At 43.7% G+C, this 23,786-nt stretch overlaps 1 protein-coding gene across 2 annotated transcripts in view; it reads right to left on the bottom strand.

Moving 5' to 3' along the window:
* Positions 1 to 23,786, bottom strand: part of LOC126299061 (uncharacterized) — a 1,316,522-nt gene that overhangs the window by 353,720 nt on the left and 939,016 nt on the right. For both annotated transcript variants that reach the window (XM_049990731.1, XM_049990732.1), the window contains one exon: positions 7,744 to 8,049. In XM_049990731.1, the coding sequence (XP_049846688.1) occupies positions 7,744 to 8,049 (306 nt within the window). The remainder of the gene's footprint in view (positions 1 to 7,743; positions 8,050 to 23,786) is intronic.

Genomic DNA, 23,786 nt, shown 5'->3' with positions numbered 1-23,786 from the left:
CCAACTAACCTAAGGACATCACGCACATCCATGCCCGAGGCAGGATTCGAACCTGCGACCGTAGCGGTCGCGCGGTTCCAGACTGTAGCGCCTAGAGCCGCTCGGCCACTCCGACCGGCTCTCCTCATCCACCAACACTGCCAGGCGTGTTTGCATTTGTCTCGTGCTCGAGAATGCTGACATGATAATGTATATATATGACTGTCATAGCACTGCCTTTGAATATGACGGAAAGACGAAATGAGTAAGACTCATGAAGAATAAAAGAAATGTCAAGACAAGTAAAGTTATTAAAACGGCCAGTTGAGCTATCTTCTCTTGACTATCCTTCAGATGGAAAAGCAATAACGTAATTCTGTAATTCAGCCGGCTCGCACACCAACTTTATAAACAAAATGCTGTTTTTAAACTAAAATAACAAAAACTATACAAATGTATTGACCCCAGTTTGCAGAATAACCACAGAAAATGGTCTATAAATAAAACCGGAACGCGTCTGGTATAAAATTGTCTTAAATTAAATTGCAGCAATCTTAAGACGGAGAAAGCAGTATTAACTGATTTTAACAGCTGCTGCGGAAGATGGCAATGAAAACAAACCTAAAAATTTTTTTACCTTCTGGTTTAGTGTGATGCGTGGGGCATTATCCGGTGGGAGGTGTAAATATGTCAGATCCGGCTGATTATTCACAAGGACGATTGGCTAAATAATGCTGTCGGCCTCATTAAGTTTTTAGACAACTATCTACACACGTCTAGGTTTATTTTTGATGATTCTTCATTTACAGCTCATAACAGACATATGTAGAGTGCTCTAAAATCCTCTTAAAATCATCTAGGAGTTGAAGAGGCAACTGAGTAGACGATATTTTGAATTGGAACGTACCGTACCGTTTCCATGGCACAGGTGTTTGAAAACATCTTTGCTAGGTGAGTAAGTAACGGGGTAGTGATGATGGGGGTGCTTACGACGGATGAGCTGAAATCATTTGTCTATGCTACCTCTCTGACCTGGTTCGAGCCTCATTCACGTGCCTGTGAATATTACAGCAGGATGCCTGAGCTCACGGTTATATAATACACCGACATGATCTTTCTGTATGGTAACGTTCACGGTAATGGAAGAGCAACCCATCACCTTTCTCAAGATCGTTATCTACAACGTCCGGCTCCATCACATACCCTTTTCGCCACAATTACACGACGGCTTCGAAAAAGGGATAGGTTCACCAACAGTTGTGACTGCGGTGCTCCAAGGAGACACCGGACACCCCGATTAGAACAGGCCGTACTGCATCACGTTGAAAAAGTCAACGAGTACACGAGCAATAGTGTGTGCAGTGGAGGTTGCTCCCAGCACCGTCTGGTAAGTTATATGGTAAATTACTTGTAAAAGTGGTTGCGTTGCCACGGACATGGGTTCCGGTTCAAATTATTATCTACTCAGTCCCCTCTATACGTCCTATAAGTTTTTAAGGGGTGTTTTAGGGCACCCTGTATAAAGGTAACACTCTGAAGACGACGAGAGTATTTGGAAGGGTAAATAAAAATGTGAAAATTTGCATCAGCAAATGCTCATCACGTACGAAAGATAAATGCTAACACGTAATACCCCGTCCGCCTCAAAATTTCCGAGGCTGATTTTATCCCTGTCTCGTGAGAGGCGTCAGTGCAGTGACTACGGTGGCAACTTGAACTAACAAATGAAAACAACAGATGTACATTCGACCAGTCAGCTGTGAGCAGCACTTTTCGAACGGTGGACCATGGAATGTTCAGCTGTTGCGACACAGCTCGTGCACTGCTTGAAGATCGTATATTGCGTCGAGCAATCTCAGCGATGGCAGCAGTAACTTCTTCAACTATTTGTGGCGCAATTGGCCTTCGGCCTATCACACGAACAATTCGAAAATCGCCAGTTAACGAAATTTCGAATCTTATTTTTCAACCCTGGTACAGAAAGAGGACCTCTCCGTATTCCTTTAGTTCAACGATACCTGCAAAGAGCAGCAGCATTTATGCTGTTGTTTTGATGAAACAGTTTTACGAGTAAAGCCCTGCTCACCTTGTCCAGGCCCATGTTCAGTGTTTGCAACTGTAATGCACACTGATCGTTGTGTTTCAACCATACGCCGCCGCACCGGTGCGGGCAAGTCATTACACTAACAGTAACAACAATGCAAATCCTGAGGCACTCAGTCTGACATCATTCGTATTGCGTTGGGTACCAGTATGGGACATAGTTTTCCATCTGGCTGGATCAAGTAGTGAAAGTTTTAAAGTTTTAAACATGGCTGCATGGCCAGCGACCGTTTACAAAGTAAAACAAAAACAATAACAGCCCTCTGTCGCAAAAATTAAGTCTTTTGACCTAGTTTAGACACTATTATGATTGTCTTCATCAGAAGTAGAACATTAAAACCGGCATGTCACGTATAAAATAAATATCAAGTGATAAAGATTAGAGTCTGTTACTAGCTGTGGCTTGCCTTCCATGTGTTCTTTTCTAAAATTGTGTGATTAAAGCTTTATTGCCTGCTCTAATGGTGGAACCACTTCATCAGTCTCTTACGTCAGAACCAATGTATTTGTCGGTACACGCCCCAGGAAAATCTTGAGGCCTGAAAAAAAGAGCGTGACGACTTTGATTCTTCGACTGCTGTGAACAGACTTTTCAGGTGTTCCCGTTTCATCTTCCTTATGAGCTGATCTATATTACTCCTCGCCCCATGATCGATGACCTGGTCTGTATGGATTCTTAATATTCTTCATCGAACCAGGGGGTACTTCTGCGTTTTGGATTCCAAACAATCTCTTCAATCGCACTCACTAAAACTGTATTTCGTAACGCCAAGCACACACCTTCCACGTTGTTATGGTCCTTCGATGTTGTGAGTTGTTCTGCAACGTTATCTTGATAGCTCTGTCTCACTTCAGCAACTCTCAATTTATCCTTGTCAGCATTATATCACCATTTGGTAGCCAGTTCAGACGTAGTTTGAGTACCACCAAAAGTGATCTGCCTCACGGAATGTTCGTACATACTTGACACTTCCATGACGTCCGCCGTCAACTAGAACATGGTCGATCTGGCTCATTGTACTTCCAGCTGGGCATATCCAGGTTACCGTATGTAATACTCTGCGGGGGAATCACGTGCTTCTAATGGCCATTCTTCATGTTTCGGCGAAGTTGATCAGTCTGATAACGTTCCTTTTGCTTGTTTCGTGGCCACTATCAGGACCAATTTTTGGAAATTTTTGGAAAGTACTGCTCTTCTCACTTGGGAATTGAAGTCTCCTATTACCAAATGAACTGAATGTCATGTTAGTCCGTTTACTACATTCTCCAGCTCAAGGTGGAAATTGGTCTTTGTTTCTTCGTCAGCATCCTCTGATGGAGAATGACAATTGACCAAGCAGATCATATAAGATTTAGCGTTTAAAATCATCCATCAGATGGGATCATTTACTAGAGACCATTTATTGACAGCCAATAGCATTGTGGATAACAAATCCAATTCCCCAAGTCCATGGTTGACTAAGACCGTTGCTATTGAAGAGCATAAGGGTATTCCCAGTCAACACAACTCCCTGAGGAAGTGTTGTTTCTTGGATTGCTGTCACTAGGCACTGACATTTACCAAGTATTTCCCCAAGCTACTTCATTCCCCGAGACATGAGTGACCTTACATTCCAAGTTCCAGTGCTAAATCCAGAGAATGCATTCACATACACGGTTCCGCCAACGTTTTTGAATCGTTCGGTTGTTCCATTTGCTTTTTTCTTTAACCAGTTTCTTTTTCATAGAGGTGGGTGGTGGTGGTGGGGGTGTTGTTGGTCCACCCTCTAACCCTCCTCCTTTTTCATCTGAGCTTGGGAGCGGCAGTGGTAAATAGGATTCAGAGTCACTAAATACAACTATCTGCTCCAAGTTCATTGCATATCAGAAACGCTCAGGTGACGGCTATTTTAATATTACAGAGCCTGTGTCATTCTGAATTTCGATGCAACGTTTCTTTAGACATACTTGCATGTCGAGAGGAACACGCACTGCGGCGACTACAGTTGTTACGAAAGACATGAAATGTATTCGAAATCTCTCCAGTACGGGAACACAAATAATAAATCTACGTGTCCAGATGGTAGACACATTTTTGACGACAAATGAAAGTTTCGATCTGGCGGTGAGTCGTGCTCGGATAGCCTGCTTCGAGTTCCTGTCCTGCATTAATTTTCATTGTCGTCATTCCATTACACACCTGATGGTTGTCCATATTCGCAACTGCGAATACATTTCATGTACGACTGTTATTGGCGCTCCAAACAATAATACTACGATGCACTAACCACTACGTCAATCACGCATAGTTTTCATCGGCAGCCAACAACGTAATGACTACTTTCCTCACAACCACCCAACTTATAGTCGAGAACGCACCTACATAACCGAGTCACTAATGCATACAATTGGTATGGTGGCTTAATCAGAATAGCCAGTTCGTACACTACTGGCCATTAAAATTGCTACACCACGGAGATGATGTGCTACAGACGCGAAATTTAGCTAACAGGAAGAAGATGCTGTGACATGAAAATGATTAGCTTTTCACAGCATTTACACAAGGATGGCTCCGGTGGTGACACCTACAACGTGCTGACATGAGGAAAGTTTCCAACCGATTTCTCATACACAAACAGCAGTTTACGGGCGTTGCCTGGTGAAACGTTGTTGTGATGCCTCGTGTAAGGAGCAGAAATGCGTACCATCAAGTTTCCGACTTTCATGAAGGTCGGATTGTAGCCTATTGCGATCGCGGTTTATCGTATCGTGACATTGCTGCTCGCGTTGGTCGAGATCCAATGACTGTTAGCAGATTATAGAATCAGTGGGTTCAGGAGGGTAATACGGAACGCCGTGCTGGATCCCAACGGCCTCGTATCACTAGCAGTCGAGATGAGAGGCATCTTATCCGCATAGCTGTAACGCATCGTGCAGCCACGTCTCGATCCCCGAGTCAACAGACAACAACCATCTGCACGAACAGTTCGACGACGTTTGCAGCATAATGGTTTATCAGCTCGGAGACCACGGCTGCGGTAACCATCGACGCTGCATCACAGACAGGAGCGCCTGTGATAGTGTACTCAACGATGCAGCTGGGTGTACGAATGCCAAAACGTCGGTTTTTGGGATGGACCCAGATTATGTTTACAGCATCATGTTGGTCGCATCCGTGTTTGGCGACATCGCGGTGAACGCACATTGGAAGCGTATATTCGTCATCACCATACTGGCGTATCACCCGGCGTGATGCTATGGGGTGCCATTGGTTACACGTCTCGGTCACCTCTTGTTCGCATTGTCAGCACTTTGAACAGTGGACGGTACATTTCAGATGTGTTACGACCTGTGGCGCTACCCTCCATTCGATCCCTGCGAAACCCTACGTTTCAGCAGGATAATGCACGACCGCATGTTGCAGGTCCTGTACAGGCCTTTCTGGATACAGAAAATGTTCGACTGCTGCCCTGGCCAGCACATTCTCCAGATCTCTCACCAATTAAAAACGTCTGGTCAATGATGGCCGAGCAACTGGCTCGTCACAATACGCCAGTCCCTACTCTTGATGAACTGTGGTATCGTGTTGAAGTTGCATGGGCAGCTGTACCTGTACACGCCATCCAAGCTCTGTTTGACTCAATGCCCAGGCGTATCAAGGCCATCATTACGGCCGGAGGTGTTTGTTCTGGGTACTGATTTCTCAGGATCTATGCAACCAATTTGCGTGAAAATGTAATCACATGCCAGTTCTGGTATAATATATTTGTCCAATGAATACCCGTTTACCATCTGCATTTATTCTTGGTGTAGCAATTTTAATGGCCAGTAATGTATTTAGCCAAAAAAGAGTAATTGACATACAACACCTGATGTCCTGATCGTGCGTGAATTTCGAGCGTCAAACTCCAAACGTTTTCGCTATTTTGCCTGATGTAATAACATCCATTTGTAGAACTAGAAAATTAGAACCCGGCGATGTGGGGTAGTTATTCAACGCTGTATTCGCATTCGATGAGATTGGAGATCAATTTACCTTCCGGTCACGTCGATTTACTTTTTCTGTGCCTTCACTGAATTATTTAAGGCAAATATCATGATTTTTTAAACGTACACAGGCCTTTTCCTTCTACACCCTTCCTGAAATCGAGCTGGTGTCTCAGTCCTACTGATCGCTCAATCAAACTACAGTTTACACCTTGCCAATCAAGATCCCCCAACTCAATAGTTCCAACAACATATGTTTTGATTATCATAAAATGTTAATATTTCATGTATATGGGTTGTGAAAAGCTACTCTCTAGAGCAATAGCAACGCCATGACCTGACTACTAATTAAATTTTTGCATTACTGCACAATTTATATTTACAACTGAAAATCGATCATAAACTCTGTCTCCGTGATACAGAGGATGCGATTCTGACGGAAATGTAAGATCAAGGATCCGAATATTAAGTCTGTTCCTCGGCAGCGAAGAATAACTTTTATTTTACGAAGCCGACTGTATCGTAAAATGTACCACAAAATGTGTGCAACTAAATGCCTTTGAGATCAACACCGATAGGTGTCAGAGCTGGATATCTGAGGAAAATGGCATTTGTAAGAATCGAGTTTTACGTGAGGTTCCCTTATATAAGTCTTTATTGGAAGGTAAACCACCCTCTGCTAATCAGTTGCTGATCATTGTCCTTTCGGAGGGGAGAAGACTGTAACATTAAAATCTTCACCACTAACAACAAATGGGTTCATAATGAGCGAAAATATTTTGTACTCGTTCTAAATTACCCTGAATGATCATCAGATCAAGCTTGGATGTTATTTGTCGAATGACCATGTTCTGGAACGTCCCATCGTTCTAAGGGGTCACGAACTGTTTGGAGTGTGCCTTTGGTTTCCAGGTAGTTTATAATAGTGGTCTTATCCTACTGACATGTATAGGGAGGTCAAAAGACTTTATTCAGCCACAACACACCTCCTCTCGATTATGCAGAATTATCACAGGCCTGAGTAATTCGTTGTTTACAAATAGGGCCTTCGTGTTGCAGTATGCACCATAACTGCATAGTATGATTACCTCAAAACAGTTGGAAAAATGACTTAGTTCTCAGTTTTACAGGATTTCGGTGTTCTGTGCATCAGTGACGTCCTTAAAGTGTGTCTAGCCCCGTAACAGCGATATTGTGTTGGGTCTGCTGCTCCCATATCGTCTAAATGTCTAAGTAATGTAAGGCTGTACTATTGGATTCCCGTCTAGGAGTCCCTGCATTTAAACTTTGATGTTATCTTAGCTGCTGACCGTTCGATTCTTTTGGACCGTTAAGGTTAACCATCCGCAGTTACGATTTAGGATAATCATAGTCGATTACCGTTTATTATACGGTGGCCTTCAGCGCTGTATTTCAGGAACGTGCGGAAAAAATGTAAATATAGGAAAGTGGACATTTGGCGTCATTCGCAATCTACTGAACTGCACACAAAGTTGGTGATACCGTAACCATCCAATAAGGTAAATCGTCTCAGGGTGCAATGTTTATGCATGACTGCTGACATCTTTATCCTCGCTAATGAAATTTAAATGTTAATGACGATTTACGTACAATATTAATAGGAATGTGTTCGGGGGGCTCAGATAGTTAAATGTTATAATTTTAGGTATAACAGAAGGCGTTTTGTAGACTTACGGTTGACTCGAGTGTTGAAGGTGACAGGGGCGCTGGTGATGCCGGTCTCCTCGTCGTTCCAGGCGGTCACAGTGAATTCGTAGTCGGCCGACGTCTGCAGCCCCGGGAACGCCGCACACGATCTGCTTCTGTTCTTCGCCGTCTCTCTAACAGTGAAGTTGTAGCTCTTCTCAGTGTAATTGCCGTCTTGTTCAGTAAGTGATTTCAGGTTGACAAAATAGCCCAGTGGAGAACCAGTTTTTGGAACGTTCCAGCATATCATGGCCCACGAGTTTCCTGTTATAACAGCTTCAGGAGCCTCCGGAGCTGAAATCAAAAAAACACAAGTAACTAATGAGCGTCTGTCTTTTATTTGGGTAGTTCGACACATTCATTATGAATTTCCTGCCGTATACAGAAATAAACTGGATGTGCTGGAATAGGTGGTCTGAAAATGAATATAAACAATATACAAATTTGCATGCACAACCACAGAGGCAGCGCACATCAAAATGGGAATGTCAACCACAGAATGGAATATAAAGATATTTGAGCATTTTCCAGAGAATCTCTGGAAAACGTCTTACGAAATGGTTCAAATGGCTCTGAGCACTATGGGGCTTAACTTTTGAGGTCATCAGTCCCCTAGAACTTAGAACTACTTAAACCTAACTACCCTAAGGACATCACACACATCCATGCCCGAGGCACGATTCGAACCTGCGACCGTAGCGGCTGCGCGGTTCCAGACTGAAGCGCTTGAACCGCTCGGCCACATCGGCCGGCAAAAATGTCTTACGACGAGAGATGATCCAATCACTTACATTCATGAGAGACAAGATTACGGCACTGTCCACTGTGAGAATTAATCCCGTGTGGTGATGCTGAGGGCATGTGACGAAGAAAAGCATATAGGTGGAAAATGACGACAAGAGAATCATTCTAGCGACGATACGGACTTTCGTGAGCATCGATGGAAAGTGTTTGAAGGACGATGGAACCGGCAAAGCGTTTGACGTCCACGCCTCATCACAGACAGATCTGTGGCAGATCTGACACCAAAGTAGAATGCTGGTACAGGTGAAAGTATTTCTGAGGACATCCTTCAGCACACATTGTTGGCGGTAATGTTATGATATGGGGGATATTCACCTGGGCTGCCACGGGACCTGTGGTAGTAATCTAAGGCATTATTCCGAACCATCTACGTCTTTTCATGCTTCATGTCTTCCCCGACGACGGTGGCACATTCCAGCAGGATAACTCTCCGTCTGGCAAGGTCGGGATGGTGCTACAGTGGCTTGAGAAAACCTACTAAGGACTTGTCGAATCTATGCCACGGAGATTCGCTGCTGTATTGCGTTCCAAAGGCGGACCAACATGCTGTTACACAGGTCGTCATAATGTTTTCGTTTATCAGCGTATTTGCTACATAGATTTTTTCTTAAGGTTACAGAACATTCTTTTCCGACCAAAGAAAATAGTGAAGGGCAAGTGAAACGTGGCTAAAGCATTCGTTGCTAACAGTGAAGACTGAAACTGTGAGGAATCTGGAAAATACTTCCAAACAGGAGTTTAGTCACAAGTTCTGTTTGGGAATATGGAAAGTACTTTAAAAACCACAAATGAGGAAGGAACCATCTTTTGAAATATATGAAGTAAATGAAAAATGGCAATAGTACTTTGTCAGAGAAGGTATATAGAGATATATTGCAGGTGCTGGGAAACGCACCGAGCGATGCATTACAGTGTTTATAATGTCTTAGTGACATTCGAGAGCAGCTGGTATCAAATCCACAGCCAGCTATTCAGATTCAGAATTTCCGTGATTCGCTAATTCACTAAAGGTGAAAGCTTGGGTCACTCCTGTCGCAAGATCACGTCAAATTCCTGCCCCATCCTTGAAATTATGTCCCTTCGTCGACGAAAAGAGAAACCACAATTTTATGTCCCTTGCTTTTGTTGGAGAAGCAATTCATGTACGTTGAAAAGAGAAATTCAGAAGGGAGTGCTAAAGATTATTTTCATCTTTACAGCCAGTGTACCTATTAATTACCTAGCGAACCTCATCAAAATATTTTAATTATGACATCGAAAAATATCAGGAGGTAGGGGCGACGACCTTGAATACAGAACGTAATGATGGCACCCTCCCCTCACTACTATCCTCCTCAACCCTCCGCTCCCCAGCCAGTCACAGTGAATAATTAAAATAAGACAGACAGTCACAGCTTAGTATTCCTGTGGCCATTAAAATTAAAAAACGAATCACAGTGTTGCCATTTCGACCATCTTCAGAAGTATTCAAACGCTCTGGTTTCTTTTCCTTCATATTCAAAAGGATTTATCTAAAAAGTACGTAAAGAGTCACAATGTATGCATCATGACTGTACTCAAAAGTATCCAAACACTCGGAATTATTTTTTGCACAATATCCAGAAATATTTTTAAAAAATACGTAACGGTTGTAACTTGCAGCATTTAAAAGCAATTTACAACATGCACAAAGAGATCCAAAGGTTATAAATGTTTTTGTACCGTATTTGCCGTAAGATTGATGTAAAGAATGTAACTTACAGTACTTCAAATTGCTTTACAGAGTGTTCAAAAGTAGACGAACTCTATAATTTTTGTGCCATATTCAGAAGTATTTATGTAGGAACTACGTAGAGCAGCACTTGCATATGTGCAAAGTTCAGTTTCTTTACCACAGATGATGTAAGGCATAATAATTTTAATTATTCTATTATACTTGTCATACGTCACATGGCAGGCAGGTAGGAAGACATTGGCAGGACCGAACTCGCTGAGTGAGCGATTTGCTTTTACTGACAAGTCATGTCTTGCTCGAAGAGTTCACGGGTGTACTGCCGGTCCATAGTGTTCAACGGGCACAATATTTCGCCGATCAGACATGTCGCCATCGTCAGGTGCGATGACGGACTGAGCTCCTGAGGGCTGGCGGCCGTCTTAAATACCCTCCCCCTGCGAGGCATTCTATCCGCGGTCAGTGCCCTCGGCCGCTCGTCGGCGGCTGCTGAGACGCTGGCGTCTGCGTCTGTAGTGGCGTCGGTGTAATTGCCTCGTCCACCCTGGTCACCCGTTCGCTTTATTCGCTGAGCGTCTTGTTAGTTAGACTCAGTGCTGGTTCCAATGTCTTGCTGAGGTTATAGTGGCAATCTCGGTTGATGAGTCCGTCCCTGGTACGAATTTCGATAGCCTCTATAACGACTCTGTCGCAGTATTTAGATGTCTGTGCCAAGACCCTGGTATGTTGGTAGTCCATTTCGTGATTTTCGGACAGTGTTCTGCGACCGCCGACTTGTTGGGGTACCTAAGTCGAGTGTGTCTCTGATGTTCTCGGCAAGGATCTTGGATGGAGTGCACTGTCTGTCCAATATAAATCTTCCTACATTGACACGAAATCTGGTATATGACGGCCTTTCGCAAACCGAGATCGTCTTTCATACTTCCCAAAAGTGCTCGTGTTTTATTGGATGGGTAAGAGACAGTTCCTATTCGGTGTTTCCTCAATATTCGTCCTATTTTCCCCTATAGTGCGCTAGTATATGTTATATAGGCAGTGGCTATCGCTTCCTCCGTGACTTCTTACGTCACCACACGCTGTACTGCAGAGGTGCGGTGGAGAGCGCATCTGATCTGCCATTCTGAGTACCCGTTTTCCGGAATATAGTTTTGAGGCGTTCCAGCTCATGGGGCAGACTCTGTGCGTCAGAGATGGTGCGCGCCCTGTGCACCAGTGTTTTTAGCACCCCATTCCTCTGCGCAGGGTGGTGGCAGCTATCCACATGCAAATACAGGTCGGTGTGTTATTTCTTCCTGTATACCCGACAAGAAGAGAATAGAAGCTTTTGAAATGTGGTGCTACAGAAGAATGCTGAAGATCAGATGGGTAGATCACATAACTAATGAGGAGGTATTGAATAGGATTGGAGAGAAGAGAAGATTGTGGCACAACTTGACTAGAAGAAGGGATCGGTTGGTAGGACATGTTTTGAGGCATCAAGGGATCACAAATTTAGCATTGGAGGGCAGCGTGGAGGGTAAAAATCGCAGAGGGAGACCGAGAGATGAGTACACTAAGCAGATTCAGAAGGATGTAGGTTGCAGTAGGTATTGGGAGATGAAGCAGCTTGCACAGGATAGAGTAGCATGGAGAGCTGCATCAAACCAGTCTCAGGACTGAAGACAACAACAACAACAACAACCCATGGCCCAGAGTGCCATCCGCTCTTCATTCGACCATGACGTCCACGAATGGTAATCTTCCTTCTTCTTTGGCCTCCATAGTGAATTAGTGGTATGCTTTCAAAGTCAGTCCATCATTTTAGTGAACGCATGCTGTCATTATCTTGCAATACAAAAAGTTTTTCAGTTATGATGAAAATGGTAAATCATGCTGTCACAAAGTGGAAACTACTGTCTTTGAACGCGGTATTTTCCAAAACTTTTATACATCAGAGTTGTTCTGGGAACTTCGTACAATTTGCTAGCACATGCTGTGATGTGTCAGATACTGTAGGTATCAGGTATTTGGGGTGTCGGCTTCTAGGGATTCATGGGTAAACAGTTAAACATTTAAATTGTTTGTTCCATTTTTTAGATTATTTGATGATGTATTATCGAGGGTGCAGGGTACAGTATTTAAGCCGAAAATGAAGAAGTAATAAAATCATGCAGATGTAATGGTAAACGGGTAAATGGATAAACAGATAAATGGGTAGTCATGGCGACTACGATATTTACTTTTGGTTTGAAACGGTGCACTCAAGTGAAACGCAAATGACTTACTCCGCCAGAAAGATGCTGCGCCCAAACTGGACTCGAATCTCAGATGGATGAAACACGAAGTGGTAAGTTCCGAAAATTCTGGGGCGTGGAACGTATAAAGACAGGTTAGATTATTGCGCGTACAGTGGAGGGAGGGGTGATCTTAGCAATAAATATAAATAATATGTCTAGCGAGATTGAAACTGAGTTTGACTGCGAGCTTTCCTGGGCGTGAGTTATACGCCTAGATGCTTTCAAATAGCTCATCGAATATTTTTACCGGCGATTCAATTCTGCTTCAACTATTGCTGACTCATTCAAAGAAAGTCTGAACTCTGTCATGTGGAAGTACCCCGATTATGCAATAATAGTACGAGGAGACTTTAACCAGCGAGTGTAGATTAGGACGTCCTTGTATTCACTGATGGCGACTGTCTTGAGCAAATAGTTCGACTGCCCATACGTAACACAACTGTGTACCTCACATGTAAATTAAAGGCGGAGCGGAGAAGAAAGGAAATGAAAAGCAGAGGATCACTGCTGCCAGCTGCATCGGGACATTACGCGGAATCAGCGGTGACGAGTGAAAATGTATACCGGACCGGGATTCGAGTCGGTGATCTGCTGCTCGCTAGGCAGGTGAGGTAACCACTGCGCCATGTGGACCACATAGTTTTCTGCTGGGATCCATTCGGACATGTCCGAAAGAACGGACACCACGCATTCATACAACTGTGTACCTCGATGCAACAGACAGACCCGACATTTTCGACAGTGTCATTAACGAGGCAGAGAATAGTATTACGATGAATTGATAAGCACGATGATTTCCAGAGGCTATAAGGAGGAGGAGATTAGCGTTTAAGTCCCGTCGACAACGAGGTCATTAGAGACGGAGCACAAGCTCGGATTAGGGAAGGATGGGGAAGGAAATCGGCCGCGCCCTTTCAAGGAACCATCCCGGCATTTGCCTGAAGTGATTTAGGGAAATCACGGAAAACCTAAATCTGGATGGCCGGACGCTGGTTTGAACAGTCGTCCTCCAGAATGCGAGTCCAGCAGAGGCTGTATGTCCATCAAGAAGTCTAGGGGAGTTTTTGTACTTGGATGTGATAAGTAGTCGTTAGCATCCATTTAGAAACAAAAGGCCATCTTTTAACTATGCGGTCGAAATAGAGGAATAAAGGCAAAGCTTAAATTTATCGTTCTGGATAATTATTTGCGAATAAAATAAATTATGGACGAGAAAGATACACTCTACTTTTAAAGAAGGCATTCCAAGAGTACTGAGGCGAGACACTGTTTCATTATATAAATTGTAGTAGAAATATCGACAAGCGACAGTTAGTAGGAATTCGTGCGTCTGTAAGGGGTGCTACGCGCAAGGAAGATACAGACATAAAAAAAAGTTTTGCATCGCCCCGGTTCCCGGAACTCCTGAAGACAGACGTTGATCGTGGATATTGTATCACAGACACAGTCCCTTTGACTGTTCAGAGATGTCACTAAACCCGCCCAATGATGTAAACAACCATGCATGAGCAGCGCCTATTAGACGGATGGGGTCCGACAGTCGATCAGTTCCAGTCATTCCACCAGGAAGGAGGTACACGGCTCGTGTTGTCTGTAGTTCAACCATGCCTAGACGCTCAATTCCACAATTCGATCGCGTCCGCATTGTTGTTTTGTGCCAGAAGGGCTCTCAACAAGAGAAGTGTCCAGACGTCTCATAGTGAACCAAAGCGACATGGAGGAGATACATAGAGACAGGAACTGTCGATGACATGCCTTACTCAGGCCGTCCAAGGGCTACTACTGCAGTGGATGACCTTTACTTACGGATTATGGCGCGGAGGAACCCTGACAGCAATGACACCATGTTGAATAATGCTTTTCGTGTAGCCACAGGACGTCGTGTTACGACTAAAATTGTGCGCAATAGGTTGCTTGATGCGCAACTTGACTCCCGACGTCCATGGCAAGGTCCAATTTGCAACACGACACCATGTAGCACTGTACAGATTGGCCCAACAACACGCCGAATGGACCGCTCAGGATTGGTATCACGTTCTCTCCACCGATGAGTGTCACATATGTCTTCAACCAGAATATCGACGGAGACGTGTTTGGAGGCAACCCGGTCAGGCTGAACTCCTTAGACACACTGTCCACAAGACAGTACAGCAAGGTGGAAGTTCTCTGCTGTTTTCGGGTGGCATTATATGGAACCGACGTACCCCGCTGGTGGTCGTGGAAGGCGCTGTAACGGCTGTACGATACGTGAATGCCATCCTCCGACCGATAGTGCAACCACATCGGCAGCATATTGGCGAGGCATTCGTCTTCATGGACGACAACTCGTACCCCCATCGAGCACATCGTGTGATTAACTTCCTTCAGGACAACGACATCGCTCGACTAGAGTATCCACCATGTTTTCCAGACATGTACCCTATCAACCATGCATGTGATAGATTGAAAAGGGCTGTTTATGGACGACGTGACCCACCAACCACTCTGAGGGACCTACGCCGAATCACAGTTGAGGAGTGGGACAATCTCGACCAACAATGCCTACATGAACTTGTGGATAGTATGCCACGACGAATACAGACAAGTATCAATGCAACAGGATGTGCTACTGGATATGAAAGGTACCAGTGTGTACAGCACTCTGCACCACCACCTCTGAAGGTATCGCTGTATGGTGGCACAACATGCAATGTGTGGTTTTCATGAGCAATAAAAAGGGCGGAAATTATATGTATGTTGATCTCTATTCTAATTTTCTGCACAGTTTCCGGAAAACTTGGAACCGAGGTGATGCAAAACTTTTTTGAAGTGTGTAATATCATTAGCAAAAGATCTACGTCCATACTCCACAATCAACTGTGAAGTGCATGGCAGAGGATAATTCCCACTCTATGAGTTCCATTTATCAGGGCTTCTTCCCGTTCGACTCACTTATGAAATGCGGGAAAAATGACTGTTTAAATACTTCTTTGCACGTTGTAATTAATCTAATCTTGTACTCACGATACCTATGCGGGTTATAAGCAGGGGGTTTTACTGTATTCCTAGATTCATCTTTTAAAGTTGGTTCTCGAAATTTTATGAGTAGGCTTTCTCAGGATACTTTGCATCTGTCTTCAGTTGTCAGTTAGTTCCGTTTCTTCAGACTCTCTGTAACAATGTCCTGCGGGTCAAATAAATCTGTGACCAATCGTGTTGTCCTTCTTTGAACACGTTTAGTATCTCTCGTTCGTCCTATTTGATACGGGTTGCAATATAGGATGGATCGCACGAGTGATTTCTAAGCAATCTCCTTCGTAGACTGGTCGCATATCGCTAGTATTTTACCCGTAAACCAAGAAGACAAGGATTTCTGGTCGGATGGCTGTAGGGTAAGATTAACAGCAGCAGAAAAAGGATTCTTTATGATTAGGAAGGTGGGCAGATAGTGAGTTACCGTGAATAGTTCAGTGAAATGGCTCTTCGCATCAGAATCGACACAAACCAACACAGACAACGATAATTCAGGAATACATGCCGACGGCGAAGCTGAAGAAGAAGAAATAGAGATAGTATATAAAGGTACTGAATGGATAATTCACTACATAAAGGGAGAAGAAACTCTAATAGTTATGGGGAACTAGAATGCGGCTGTAGGGGAAGGAGCAGAAGAAACAGTGACAGGAGAATATGAGCTTGGTAATAGGAATGAGAAAGGAGAACGGCAGATATTGGACGATTTCAGTTACATTGCATCATGGTCAAACATAGATTTGGAAGTTAGTTACTGGATTGTAAGGCGTCAAGAGGTCCAGGTACAGGCTCAAATCACGATTTAGTAGTGATGAAGAGAAGGCTGAAATTTAAGAGACTAGTGAGAAAGAATCATTGCTCAAAGAAGTCGGATACGGAATTGCTAAGGAAGGAAGAGATATGCTTGAGGTTCTCTAAGGCTATAGATACTACGATATGGAATAGCTCAGTAGGCAGTTCAGTTAAAGTGAAATGGGCATCTCTAAAAGGTGCAATCGTAGAAGTTGGAAAGAAAGACATAGGTACAAAGAAGGTAACTGCAAAGAAATCAAGCGTAACAGAAGAAATACTTCAGTTGATCGATGAATGAAGGAAGTTCAAAAATGTTGAGGGGAAATTCAAAAATACAGAAACACAAGTCATTTGTGAACGAAATAAATCGGAAGTGCAGGGAAGCTAAGGTGGCATGGATGCATGAAAAAGTGAAGAAATCGAAAAATGAATATTGTCGGAAGGACTGACACAACATATAGAGAAATCAAAACAACCTCCGGTGAAGTTAAAGGCAAGGGTGGTAACATAGAGAGTGCTGTTGGAATTCCACTGATAAACGCAGAGGAGGGAGCAGGTAGGGGGAAAGAGTAAATTGAAGGCCGCCATAAGGGAGATGACTTGTCTGATGAAGTGAGAGAAGGAGAAACAGGAGCCAATATAGAAAAGATACAGGATACAGCATTAGGATCAGAATTTAAAAGAGCTTTGAAAGAATTAAGATCCAAAAAATCAGAAGGGATACATAATATTCCATCAAAATTTATAAAATCATTGTGGGGAGTGACAACAAAGTGACTGTTCATACAGGTGTGTAGAATATATGACTCTGGGGATATACCATCTGACGTCGGGAAAACATCATCCACGCAAATCCGAAGAGTGAAAGAACTGACAAGTGCGAGAATATCGCACAATCAGCTTACCAGCTCACGCATCCAAGTTGCTGACAATAATAACATATAGAAGAATGGAAAAGAAATTGAAGATGTGTTAGATGATTATCAGTGTGGCTTTAGGAAAGGGAAAGGCACCAGAGAGGCAATTCTGACTTCGCAGTTGATAATGAGAGTAAGACTAAAGAAAAACCAAAACACAATCATAGTATTTTTCGACCTGGAGAAGGCGTTCGACAATGTCAAATGGTGCATGATGTTAGAAATTCCGAGAAAAAGAGGGGTAAGCAGTAAGTAATGACGGGTATTATTCCATATGTACGAGAGCCAAGAGGGAACAATAGGAAACAATAGGAGTGGAAGACGAAGAACGAAGTTCTCTTCGGTGATCTGACGGGAACCAGTGTTACCACTGCGACAAGACCGTTGGCTCGTATTTACCCTGGTATAGAGAAATATGTGTGAAACTTTGAAAGATAGTCCGCCTCGTCGAAGAAACGTGTAAAGACATAAAAATATTTTAAATCCCACTTAAACAATAACCTTTTGAAATCTTTTGAGACATAAAATCGAGAAAGAAATGAATTTGGTAGACTTACAGTGGTTACAATCTATCCTGATGCTAAAGCGAATATACAAACTGAAATGTGCTTGACGAGTGCCAGTAGTCTGGCAGATTTCTTTTTCTATTGCATAGATAACGAGATGATTCTCCACATGAAAGCAAGATCAAACTTGTATGCTTGGCAGCAAATACAAAGAAAGCAACATCTGAATCAACTACTGCCTGCCTGCCTGCAAAGAGGTCACTCTGGACAATATTAGAAAATTTATTGGAATCATTTTGCATATGAGTGTTAGGGAGCAACGATCAACCGCAAATTACTGGAGTGCAAATGTAGCTGTAGCGTTGTCCTGCAGTTTCTGTTCGAACATAACGATCAGTAACTGGTTTCAAATAATACTTTACAATTTCCACCTGAATTATAACAGGCAAATATAAGCTAAAGGCGAGCAACAGTTTGACCCGTTGTTCAAAGTACGACCAGCATACGACAAGAATGAATAACAGCTAAATGTAACATTACAATCGATGAAGGGTTGCGTCCATTCCACGAACACCATAGTTTCAAACAGTATTTGTCACAGGAGCCTCACCGATACGGAATAAAACTATATGTGCTTTTGGAGGCACTGTAGCGATACAAGGGGTACCAAATTTGTTATAAAAGTCAGTAAATTACTCGACGGACAGTATTTTTCAGTACAGGTATTTCGTTCATTCCAAGCATGTATCGATTCGTGACGTCTCGTCTAGACACGAGTTGACTATAATCTGAATCCGTTTTAGCAACCTAATGGTTTCATTCAGGAGATAAAATTTTATTGATTATGAAATACAAGTTCTTGAAGTTTATTCAGAATGGGAAATGTTAATTAGTAATTGCACGTCATAATTTATCTGTTTAATATAAATGTGTTTTGAATTCTGTGTGCATGAAAAAGTGTGAATCTATGTGCGGCTTTTACTCTGAGACGAGTTATCACTTAGAGTGCTAAAAGTGCGAGTGTACAGTTCGCTGGCCTGCGCGGTGAATTTTAATTTTTGTGATTTTGATGCGAATGGAGACAAATTCAGTTCCATTTAGATTTTACGTGAGACAGACACATCACGCTAATACACTCCTGGAAATGGAAAAAAGAACACATTGACACCGGTGTGTCAGACCCACCATACTTGCTCTGGACACTGCGAGAGGGCTGTACAAGCAATGATCACACGCACGGCACAGCGGACACACCGGGAACCGCGGTGTTGGGCGTCGAATGGCGCTAGCTGCGCAGCATTTGTGCACCGCCGCCGTCAGTGTCAGCCAGTCTGCCGTGGCATACGGAGCTCCATCGCAGTCTTTAAACTGTGTGCACATGAGAAGTGTTCGCAATAGCCGGCCGCGGTGGTCTCGCGGTTCTAGGCGCGCAGTCCGGAGCCGTGCGACTGCTATGGTCACAGGTTCGAATCCTGCCTCGGGCATGGATGTGTGTGGTGTCTTTAGGTTAGTTAGGTTTAAGTAGTTCTAAGTTCTAGGGGACTGATGACCACAGCAGTTGAGTCCCATAGTGCTCAGAGCCATTTGAACCATTTTTTGTTCGTAATATACACTCCTGGAAATGGAAAAAAGAACACATTGACACCGGTGTGTCAGACCCACTATACTTGCTCCGGACACTGCGAGAGGGCTGTACAAGCAATGATCACACGCACGGCACAGCGGACACACCAGGAACCGCGGTGTTGGTCGTCGAATGGCGCTAGCTGCACAGCATTTGTGCACCGCCGCCGTCAGTGTCAGCCAGTTTGCCGTGGCATACGGAGCTCCATCGCAGTCTTTAACACTGGTAGCATGCCGCGACAGCGTGGACGTGAACCGTATGTGCAGTTGACAGACTTTGAGCGAGGGCGTATAGTGGGCATGCGGGAGGCCGGGTGGACGTACCGCCGAATTGCTCAACACGTGGGGCGTGAGGTCTCCACAGTACATCGATGTTGTCGCCAGTGGTCGGTGGAAGGTGCACGTGCCCGTCGACCTGGGACCGGACCGCAGCGACGCACGGATGCACGCCAAGACCGTAGGATCCTACGCAGTGCCGTAGGGGACCGCACCGTCACTTCCCAGCAAATTAGGGACACTGTTGCTCCTGGGGTATCGGCGAGGATCATTCGCAACCGTCTCCATGAAGCTGGGCTACGGTCCCGCACACTGTTAGGCCGTCTTCCGCTCACGCCCCAAAATCGTGGAGCCCGCCTCCAGTGGTGTCGCGACAGGCGTGAGTGGAGGGACGGATGGAGACGTGTCGTCTTCTGCCTTGGTGCCAATGATGGTCGTATGCGTGTTTGGCGCCGTGCAGGTGAGCGCCACAATCAGGACTGCATACGACCGAGGCACACAGGGCCAACACCCGGCATCATGGTGTGGGGAGCGATCTCCTACTCTGGCCGTACACCTCTGGTGAACGTTGAGGGGACACTGAATAGTGCACGGTGCATCCAAACCGTCATCGAACCCATCGTTCTACCATTCCTAGACCGGCAAGGGAACTTGCTGTCCCAACAGGACAATGCACGTCCGCATGTATCCCGTGCCACCCAACGTGCTCTAGAAGGTGTAAGTCAACTACCCTGGCCAGCAAGATCTCCGGATCTGTCCCCCATTGAGCATGTTTGGGACTGGATGAAGCGTCGTCTCACGCGGTCTGCACGTCTAGCACGAACGCTGGTCCAGCTGAGGCGGCTGGTGGAAATGGCATGGCAAGCCGTTCCACAGGACTACATCCAGCATCTCTACGATCGTCTCCATGGGAGAATAGCAGCCTCCATTGCTGCGAAAGGTGGATATACACTGTACTAGTGCCGACATTGTGCATGCTCTGTTGCCTGTGTCTATGTGCCTGTGGTTCTGTCAGTGTGATCATGTGATGTATCTGACCCCAGGAATGTGTCAATAAAGTTTCCCCTTCCTGGGAGAATGAATTCACGGTGTTCTTATTTCAATTTACAGGAGTGTACAACGGAGTCGTTTAGCCCATTAGGGCAAACTGAAATCTGCGCGCTTGATTTGAAATACGTTACACGATAGTGCGTGACCGAGCTGTCCAGTGAATCGCGTACAATAGTTGCAAATGCGCTTGGACTTACTACACGAAGTTGGAAATTAATTTTGAGAAAAATACTGATTTTGACCAAAATGAACCGTAAGTTTATTCAAAATGTCGAGGTTCTGTTTTAATTGAGACACATATCACCTTGTTGATCACGTTGCTTAGTAACACTGTAATAAAGATTAAGAAATTAATTAGAACGATTTCCGACGTAATAAGTCCCATTACACATACAAACTGTTTCACGAAATTTGCTGACCGCATGAGAGTATGAGAGTGATTTTATTTCCAGAAATGCCAACAACCGGCGGTTTCAAAAGTTGAATTACTAACTGTTGTGTAACTTCATTGATTGTCCCACGCCACATCTGAACGTGTTGTATCTTGTCTCTTCACAAGAAACTCAAGAAGCCAGGACAAACAAGAAACAAGAAGAAGACTATAGAAGAGGCATCGGTATAGCACGGTCAGGCCATATTTGGAATTTCAGTCTTTTGTGGGCAGGAAACTACAGTCATAATGTAGTGCTAATAATAGAATCCGACATTTAAGAAACCGACCTTGAAATTTGTCACGCAGGAAGAATACACAGAAAGAAATACACTGTTAAAATCTTAGCTGCTCAGGCGCAGTGCAAGTATCTTAAAAAAAAGTGAAATTTACTCATCTTTGCCGCACAAAGGACCACTTATAACAGCGGTTTATAATGCCCTAGCGTGCGAATTGGTGACAAAGCAGATGCAGCCACAAGAGGACGTAGCGCAGCGTAACGCAAAAGCCAAAGTGCACACACGTTAATTTTAAGCACTTAAAGCATACCAAAAATAACTCAAATCATTAAGTTTTTGGAAACCTTGCAGTTCATATCGACAGCTAAATTCTTGCAGACACAATTTTTACACAAGTGAATAGTAGAGGAAAGAAAATCAAGGCGGTGTTTGATCTTATATTACAAAAAACCTCCATCAATCGAGACTTTAATTTGTTGCCATAGAATATTTTACAATTTCTGTAGAACAGTTCTTTTGATAATTTTTAAATAAAGTGTATTTTGTTAACTCCTTGTTTGTTCCCTGTAGTCGTATAAAAAATGTGGAGTGTCGGTTGGGCGAGGGAAACAAACATTTTCCGTACACCGGGCACACCTAATGCATTCAGGCATTTCAAAGTAATTATTTAGACAGAACTGGAATGGAGTAAGAAATGTTCCTGGCCGTTGTTCTGCATATTATGCTGCGTACCATGCATAGTTGCTCAAATTCGTAAAATGCGACGATGAAAACTGACAACGCAGATATTACTGTACCTTTGATAAACCTGAAATGACAAAGAGCTATTGGAAGTTACGGTTTCCAACAATTTTCTGAAAAATGCTTTACACTCTTAATTTTTTTTAATAGAGAGCTTTAATGTTGTTGTCTTCAGTCCTGAGACTGGTTTGATGCAGCTCTCCATGCTACTCTATCCTGTGCAAGCTGCTTCATCTCCCAGTACCTACTGCAACCTACATCCTTCTGAATCTGCTTAGTGTACTCATCTCTCGGTCTCCCTCTACGATTTTTACCCTCCACGCTGCCCTCCAATGCTAAATTTGTGATCCCTTGATGCCTCAAAACATGTCCTACCAAACGATCCCTTCTTCTAGTCAAGTAATGCCACAAACTTCTCTTCTCCCCAATCCTATTCAATACCTCCTCATTAGTTACGTGATCTATCCACCTTATCTTCAGTATTCTTCTGTAGCACCACATTTCGAAAGCTTCTATTCTCTTCTTGTCCAAACTAGTCATCGTCCATGTTTCACTTCCATACATGGCTACACTCCAAACAAATACTTTCAGAAACGACTTCCTGATACATAAATCTATATTCGATGTTAACAAATTTCTCTTCTTCAGAAACGCTTTCCTTACCATTGCCAGTCTACATTTTATATCCTCTCTACTTCGACCATCATCAGTTATTTTACTTCCTAAATAGCAAAACTCCTTTACTACTTTAAGTGTCTCATTTCCTAATCTAATTCCCTCAGCATCACCCGATTTAATTTGACTACATTCCATTATCCTCGTTTTGCTTTTGTTAATGTTCATCTTATATCCTCCTTTCAAGACACTGTCCATTCCGTTCAACTGCTCTTCCAAGTCCTTTGCCGTCTCTGACAGAATTACAATGTCATCGGCGAACCTCAAAGTTTTTAGTTCGTCTCCATGAATTTTAATACCTACTCCAAATTTTTCTTTTGTTTCCTTTACTGCTTGCTCAATATACAGATTGAATAACATCGGGGAGAGGCTACAACCCTGTCTCACTCCTTTCCCAACCACTGCTTCCCTTTCATGCCCCTCAACTCTTATGACTGCCATCTGGTTTCTGTACAAATTATAAATAGCCTTTCGCTCCCTGTATTTTACCCCTGCCACCTTTAGAATTTGAAAAAGAGTATTCCAGTCAACATTGTCAAAAGCTTTCTCTAAGTCTACAAATGCTAGAAACGTAGGTTTGCCTTTTCTTAATCTTTCTTCTAAGATAAGTCGTAAGGTCAATATTGCCTCACGTGTTCCAACATTTCGACGGAATCCAAACTGATCCTCCCCGAGGTCTGCATCTACCAGTTTTTCCATTCGTCTGTAAAGAATTCGCGTTAGTATTTTGCAGCCGTGGCTTATTAAACTGATAGTTCGGTAATTTTCACATCTGTCAGCACCTGCTTTCTTTGGGATTGGAATTATTATATTCTTCTTGAAGTCTGAGGGTATTTCGCCTGTCTCATACATCTTGCTCACCAGCTGGTAGAGTTTTCTCAGGACTGGTTGTCCCAAGGCCGTCAGTAGTTCTAACGGAATGTTGTCTACTCCGGGGGCCTTGTTTCGACTCAGGTCTTTCAGTGCTCTGTCAAACTCT

This window comes from Schistocerca gregaria, chromosome X, assembly GCF_023897955.1.
Source record: "Schistocerca gregaria isolate iqSchGreg1 chromosome X, iqSchGreg1.2, whole genome shotgun sequence".
In the NCBI taxonomy this organism is placed as follows: domain Eukaryota; kingdom Metazoa; phylum Arthropoda; class Insecta; order Orthoptera; family Acrididae; genus Schistocerca; species Schistocerca gregaria.
This window is presented reverse-complemented; position numbering and strand designations above follow the sequence as displayed.